The following is a 7932-nucleotide window of genomic DNA, read 5'->3' as shown; positions in this document are numbered from 1 at the left end:
CATCATTAATGTTTATTCAATACTCTTATTTTTATACCCTCCAAAATTCATTCATTGTTATGTTTTTTATTATTGGACATGGCTATTTAATAATGAAATTAGTATCTACTAAATTATTGTGCGTCGATTGGATGAATATAATTTTTTGTTTTTGACGAAGATGAATATAACCATTAACCGATGGAAAATCCGTTATCCAGTGAGTATGGTTATGGATAATCTCAATGGTTAATTTATGAATATGAATATTTTTCATGGTTATAAGAATAAATATAGCATTTCCACCCCCAAACCGAACTATTGTCATCCCTATCTAGTAGAAAAAGTGCATTGGTTGAGCTCAAAAGAAAAGGATAGGCTCAGCCCAAAGGAAACCATCTACACAAAACCCAAAAAAGGGTCCAGGAGACCATCAAAAGAAAAGGATAGGCTCAGCTCAAAGGATATATCACAGATACAGAATGTACAACATTTAAGTCTTAACATTACTACAAGTCTTAACATTACTACATTTAGGTCGAATATTAGAATCAACCAAATACTTGATACAACGATATCACATATCATCGTGAATATTTCCAGTTCCAACACCAGTGTCCAACATCATAGGTCCTCCGATGCTCCCGCCGACGCCTTCCTTGAGAGCAAACCTCATGTCCTCAGATGGTTTCCAATGCCTCTTCCTCTGGTTTATGAACCAGTTGTTAATCTGCTTTTGGTCCAATCCAGTCATCTCAGACAGCTGGAGTTTCTCCTCTTCCTATGTACACATCATGTTTACCATCGTCAAATTCTGAAATAATCCTAAACACACACAATTGGGGGGCGAACTTGCATTTGAAATAAGCCTTTACGCTATATATGGATGAATTACACGTTATAGTCCATGTTTGTTTTCCATTAACTTTAATTTTAAACCAGAAAAGAGATGACATTGTAATGAAATTACCGTAGGATATGGCCACCTATAGTGAGTAATCCACCAGTCCGATAGGGTACTCCTGGCATCCTTTGGTAGTTTCCCTTTCTTTCTTTTCTTTAAGAACTCCTTCCTCAAACTGCTAAGGTAGCCACTGTACTTATTCAGCAGCATATCTTTCAGTTCCCGATCACCACTAGAACGAGCACCACCAGTGTCTTGACCCTCTGCTGCTTCCACCTCCCCACAGCTAAGTTCCTCCTCTGAACTGCCGACCCCTTCATCTGCATTACTAAAAATTAGTCCGCAATCCTATGTTAAGCATATAATATTGCAATTTACATGCAAGTCTCACTGTCCCCTAGCATCCCAGCTACTCAAACTTTAGAAACGACCACTAAATTAAGATATCTCAACTGAATGTACCATGAATAAAGAAAGGAAAACATAACTTGGGGTTTTAGAAAAGGATTATTGATTGGAGATGTTTTATTCACACTCCAAAAAATCATCTTGCACTCCTTGTGCATGATGATCTTTTTAAAGTGCTAATTACTTTTAATTCAATAGTCAGGCCAAAAGAAGTAGATTAATTTTAATGAAAAATAATGAAAATGACTTGAAAACTTTGAGTTTTAACTATAAGGACAAAATAAAGGGTAAAGTGAATAGTACTATGTTTGACTTTTTAGTGTAAAAATATGATTTTTCGTTAAAGTAAACAGTACCGTGGACTTTTCGTTAAAACTCCCTTAATTTTAATTACTTTTAGCCGACCAGAGATTATGGATCATTTAACCTATCCCCATTATCTTCTACCCAATAGTACACCAAACTTGCGATCGAACTAAGTTGACTAGCGTAGGGTGTTCCTACCCTTCATCCAAGTTCGATTTCAAAGTTCTCTCCATAGTTTATATTAGATTAATTAGAATATCACTCGAATTAAATAAAATACAAAAACTTAAAATCTAGATTTCATTCACAATCTCTTCCTAATAGGATCCCTCCTATTATTAGGAGAACTTACTTATGTATAGAAATGAGGGTTTTTATGTAAAATGAAGGCAGTTTGTTTTTTCTAACTGAAGAAAAGAATTCTCTCTTCAAAACCCTTATATGATCCATTCGCCTTAAGTGGTTTTATAGAGAAACACCGCTCACATATTTCCCTCCATAAGTGATCCTGGTCCTCCTAAAATAACTTCCAAACAGTCATAGAAGGCTTAGTGAAACAAGTGATATCTCAATTGAGTTATGAGGGAGCATAAAAAACACCATCATGTTATTCTCATCCCAAATGTCTATGATTTGTAGATATATAAAACAAAAACCAATTAAATGAAAGCCAGGTACAATCTCGTACGCATACAACGCCCTTTGGACTGATGAATAAACAGATGTATATACATTTACGTATCTTCTTCTTCATACAATTAGAAGAAAAAAGAAACCAAAACCTAGACTGGATGAAAATTAAAGGAAAATGTATCTATAAGCCACTGAGATTAGCCGAGTGGTGAGAGTGGTTAGGGTGATGAGTACGAGTAGGTTCAGGGTTCAAAACCTCATACATAACTAAATTGAAAAAGGAAAATGTATATACAGCGGAAGAGATTTATTTATACCAGAGTGATAGTCCCAGGTTTTTGAGAATGTCCCTTTACAGAGGTTGCTAAGTTGAGTTTGAATGTTGGTCAAGAATGTGGTTGCTTCATCGAATGGTTTAGATAGCTCCTCCTTGTATCTATGGAGAACCTCAATATATGATTCCTTGCAAAACAAAGAAAGAAAAAATATAGATGTAAAATTTCACATCATTTAAGTCCTAGTTTTTCTGTACATCTTCCTTTCTTTTCTCAGCAATCAAACAGAATTTTATGAGTTCAAAATGCCACAAAAGAAATAAGTAACGTGAATAACTAATTAATATGGTGTAGAAGCTTCAAAGTGGATAAAACTGTATACCATGAACTCGTCAAGTTCTGGATCAGCTCCTATCTCACTGCAAGTGCTCATGGGGTGGCTTACCCTTCCAATTTCTTCAAGCAGATTTTTCATCTCCGCTGGTGCTCCAACCTATAAAAATAAAAAAATTATTTTACGAAAAACTCCAAATAACCAATCAGTATAATTAAAACCCTGCATACTGTGTGCTTAATTAACAAATAATGCCCAGTGGTGAGGGTGCGTGTAGATTGATGGTAGGAGTAGGTTAGGTTAAAAGCTCGAAACCCTGAATGTAACCAAAATATTCAACAAATAATGCCACGATTTTGTAGCCTCTGTTACTTCCAGTTGCATCTTCTTTTTTTTCAAGGTACAGTAAGTACTAAATAACCAGAGAATAAACAAGAAATCATTTATGTTTGCAAAATTCAATAAGGATAAAAGAATATTCATGCACTTGTGCATTATTAATTAACCTTTTGGCATTCAAGGTATGCAGCAACTAAATCAGGGAAACGAGGATGACTGGCTATCTGGGACTTTATCAGATCAGACATATGATCGGATCCCAAACCCTCCGTCGCAAATAACAGCATGTTATGATCATCCACCACATGACCACTGCCATGAAACCCACCACAATTGGCGCTGCTAGTACTAGTAGCCATATTTTCAACTTGCTGATGAACGTTCACATGATCATCTGAGCCTGCAGATATCACACCTGCGTTCATCCTGTGAAAATCCTCCATACTTATATTTTTCTCAAAGAAAAAAGGAGCTAAATTAAGCAACAATAATGTAGTGATACTTGTGAGTGAGAGTGCAAGTGTGAGAGAGAGAGAGACAGAGAGAGAGATGGGTACTAGGAACCAAGGTTTTTCTTTCTTTCTTTTTTGTTTTTGTTTTCTTGTGGGGGAGTTTTCACATGGAAATTGACCAGACTTTACTTTCTTTTCCGAGAAAAACCTGAGAAAAATAAAAGACAGAGAGAAAGTGGAGATGGAACATCAAGGACCTGTTGTTTGTGCGTGTGAGAGAGAGAGGAGAGGTATAGAGAGCGAGACTTCTATTACACAGAGGATAATAGGATGAAACGGTGTAGGCTTTTAGAGCCCGTATATATAGAGGTCCACCAGTTATCTTCCTCAGTGCATGGAACTTTGGAATTGCCTTTAACTGTGACATGACATTCTTGGTACGTTTCAGAACCCTATTGGTTCAGAAACTGACACGTCAATGGTTGGTAGGTCCAGATTCTACTCTGCCTTCATCAAAGGCTTTACTCTCCTTGTAGGCTTGTACTTTATTACTACTCACCCCATTTTCCTGTTCTTTTCACCGCCACAGACATGGTTGGAAAGTGTGGGAACAAGAACCAGATAATTACATCATTTAAATTGGGATGTGTTATTCATGTAGATCTTTTTTTACTTCTTACATATTTTTTGTTAATTTATGTCTGTTAATTTTTTTCAATTCATCCGATACGACGGTCGAAAATCAAAAAAATATGGGATAAGTAAAAAGGGATGTGTGGATATTACACCTTTTTAAATTTAGGTAAAAAATTCACCATCAAAGACCTGGTTGGATAGTGTCGTAGCAAGAAACAGAAAATTACAGGATCAACCTGATGTTGCATTTAAATCCAGGTAAAAATTTCATTGGTCTCAAATGACATGAATAATTGAATTTGCTGCATGCATGTTGCCATGCTTTCTCTCACACACGAGGTATGTGCAAGATGCACACAATATTTACATGGATTCTACTTGTCTACAAATCACAGTTTGAAACATATACAATATTTTTTTTGTGATTAAATTACAATTTGGAAAAATAACTATCCCACTATTTTCCTATGAGATCTATAAGTTCTTTTCACGTACCTTCTTGGAAGTCTGTAGCATAATAGACATTTTCTAGTTTCTACCCTCAAAAGTGATTGACTATTGACCCAAAAACACATAAATGATTGTGTTATCTATCTTTTAACAAATTTTTTCCCCTGTTTTTCTATTCTCTTATTAACAGTAGAAGACTAGAAGTCACTCTTTTAAAATGAGAAAGTGCCATTTATCTCAATGCAAAATCTAAGGCGGGTTTTAATTTGTATTTTTATTTTAAGTTTCTTTCTTTTATTGTTCCAAGAGAAGGGAGAGTATATGATGTGTTTTCTTAAAGAAATCTTAACTGAGAGAGAATTACCAAAAAAATAATAATACAAGAAGAGGGGAACATACGATTGGACCCTAAAAAGTGCCTAAAAACAAGCTACAAAACAATAAAGACACCATGAAGGAAGACAAACTTGTAGGCAAGAATGCTAAAAAACTACGAATGAAAAAAGAGGAGATATTATGTCAAACAAGTGAACGCAAGGGTAACTCTAAATTGACTAATTTGTCAATAGCCACATTCTCTTCTCGAAACATATGAAGTAACGGAAAACAATACGTTGCAATTGGGAAAAAAAAAATTCCAATGAATCCAGAGGGGCCAAGGAGGAGAAAAAGAGCAGGAAGTGAAGCAAAAGATCACCCTAAAAGAGTCACTTTTAAGTCACAAATTTTGTCAACCACGTGTATGAATAAATTCTACAGCAAAGATGACAACTTGAATCTTCGCATGCAAGGAAGTATGATGCCCTGGAATAAACCACTCAAAAATAACTCGTAAAATTTCGAAAACTACACCACAAGTTGTGAGAAAATACATATAATCAAATATCAAGGAATCAAACATTTTAATTTGAGCATAGTTGGTAAAATATGAAACGAGTATTATACGTATAACACGTGTAATATTATGGTTCAATGCACACACAACGCAGAAGGAAAAAAAAAACATTAATGTTGTAATCTCGTCCACGCTACCTACCCGCTTCAGGGCTAATATACTATTCCACCTGATATGAGCACCCTGATGCTTCTATGTGAACTGAAACTAAAGTAAATACTCTTATTTGAAAATGAAAACTAATGAAAATAATTTGAAAACTTTGAGTTTTAACAATAAGGACAAAATAAAGGGTAAAGTGAATAGTAGCATGATTGATTTTTTAGTGTAAAAATGTAATTTTTCGTTAAAATGAACAGTACCATGAGCTTTTCGTTAAAGTTCCCTATTTGAAATGACCTACAAGTTGATGGCTACTTGTATTTGGTCAAACCACTTGTTTTTATTTGTCACTTTTATTACTCCTTAGCATTTCTTGTACATATTCAACCTAACTCTCTGTTGTTTTATTTTTTGGTTGACAAGTGCGCGCTAAAGTTTTAACTATGTACATAAATATTTCTCTTATCACATTGAAGCCAGAAGGAGAGACAAGGGTAAAGGCCGACTATTTGTGCCTGTGGAAGCAACAGAAAGACCTGTTTAATATAATAAGCTTAATTTACTGGACATAATTCGGTTGAAAGTAATGGAAAATCGTATTGTTTTCGTGACCTATCTCATGTTTAATTGTATCCCTTAAAATTGCATAATGTAGTTAATAAATTTACGTGTAAGACAAGTATTATACATGTACATACATTTTTCTTTTAAATATTTTCATTTGTCGTACACTTATCAATGATTTCTTAAAATTAACGTGTAAAAAAAAACCTTCAACGTACTATACACATACAAACATACTTTTGACATTTAATACACATAATTTTTGCACATTTTTTAGTTATAATTCTACAAGTATTATACACCTATATACATATAATTCTTCGTAAATGCTTCGCGTATTGTTCTCTACCCTATTATATTAATTACGTTGCATAACTAATAAGAAAGGAAAAGGTAATTGCCACACTAAAAGGCTTTTTTTTTTAGGTATTTTGATATGGATCCAAAGTAATTAAAAATTTGACATATTTCAAAAGTCAAAAGTCACTAAAATGGATCCAAAGTAACTAAAAATTTGACCTATTTCAAAAGTTAAAAGTCACTAAAAATTAGACATATTTCAAAAGTAAGCCTATAAAATTGGACCTATTTCAAATTTTCCTTTTTTTTTTAAGTACATCGATATTTTTACACTAAGAAGAGGAAAAGTTCGACTAAGCCACACAATGGGCAGCCTAATTTGGCATCAAATTCGCTATTCATGAGATACAAACCTAAAATCTCTTACTTTTAAGTGAAAATGAATATCACCAGACCATAGTACTGAGTGGTAAAAAAAAAAAAAAAATGCACTTAACACTTCTTATCTGCCTCGTTATTGCTGTCGGACTATCTCATATCCGATCATCATTATATTTGGTTGATAATGCAACCTTTTGAACACCAAAATATACGGAGCTAGGAAAAGTGTAAAAGAAAGGATCCTGGTTTTTTGTTTTTTTGTGTCTCACATGATTTTTCTAATTGATTACTGAACAACATTGTCTTCTTTTAAGCATCAAGGATTGTCCTATAATGTTATTATGGTAAATACCAGATACGCCAAAAAATAGTAAAGGAGTGACCAAATGTATGATGGTGCTTCTGGGCAAATGATTGCGGTATGGTTTGGGGTTGAGGTAATTTAAAAAAAAATTGGTATCAAAAAAAGTTGGAGGTCATTTTTGTGTTTGGTAAACTTCCAGCTTCAGCTTTTTTTTCACAGTTTTTGGTGAAAAAAAACCAAAAAACAAAAGCAGCAAAATGCAGCTTTGAAAACCTGGCTTTTCAGCTTCTGCGCAAACCTCTAAAACACAGGTGAACAGTGACCCTTTAATGAAAGTTTCTGGCAATCCTACCCTGAGCTCTCTCTTTCGCCTCCACACTCCTCCGTTAAACCCACCACTCTCCCACACCTCTCCGCACCCCCTCCGCCTTTCCTGCTCCTTCAAACCCACAAAACCCCCCAAACCACCTTCTCTATCCGCCTCAACAATGCCGCCTACCAGAGAAAAAGTCATCAACTTCGGAAAATACAAAGGCAAGATGCTAGGCACCTTCCCTTCAGCCTACCTCAAGTGGGTCTCCAAAAATCTCTGCGCTCGAGACTTCGAGGACTGGGCGAAACTCGCCGACCAGGTGTTTGACGACGTCGTTTACTGGGACTAGATTGAGTG

The 7932-nt window shown here is 35.0% G+C and overlaps 1 protein-coding gene across 1 annotated transcript; it reads right to left on the bottom strand.

Moving 5' to 3' along the window:
• Nucleotides 1–426: 426 nt before the first annotated feature.
• On the bottom strand, nucleotides 427–3943 carry LOC126594153 (homeobox protein knotted-1-like 1). Its single transcript, XM_050260368.1, has 5 exons — nucleotides 3346–3943; nucleotides 2888–2998; nucleotides 2548–2692; nucleotides 950–1203; nucleotides 427–760 (listed from the first exon to the last, which is right to left on the bottom strand). Exons 1-5 carry the CDS (start codon nucleotides 3619–3621, stop codon nucleotides 557–559), a joined length of 990 nt encoding a protein of 329 aa, XP_050116325.1. The 5' UTR covers nucleotides 3622–3943; the 3' UTR covers nucleotides 427–556.
• Nucleotides 3944–7932: the final 3989 nt, after the last annotated feature.

This window comes from Malus sylvestris, chromosome 12, assembly GCF_916048215.2.
Source record: "Malus sylvestris chromosome 12, drMalSylv7.2, whole genome shotgun sequence".
Lineage (NCBI taxonomy): Eukaryota > Viridiplantae > Streptophyta > Magnoliopsida > Rosales > Rosaceae > Malus > Malus sylvestris.
This window is presented reverse-complemented; position numbering and strand designations above follow the sequence as displayed.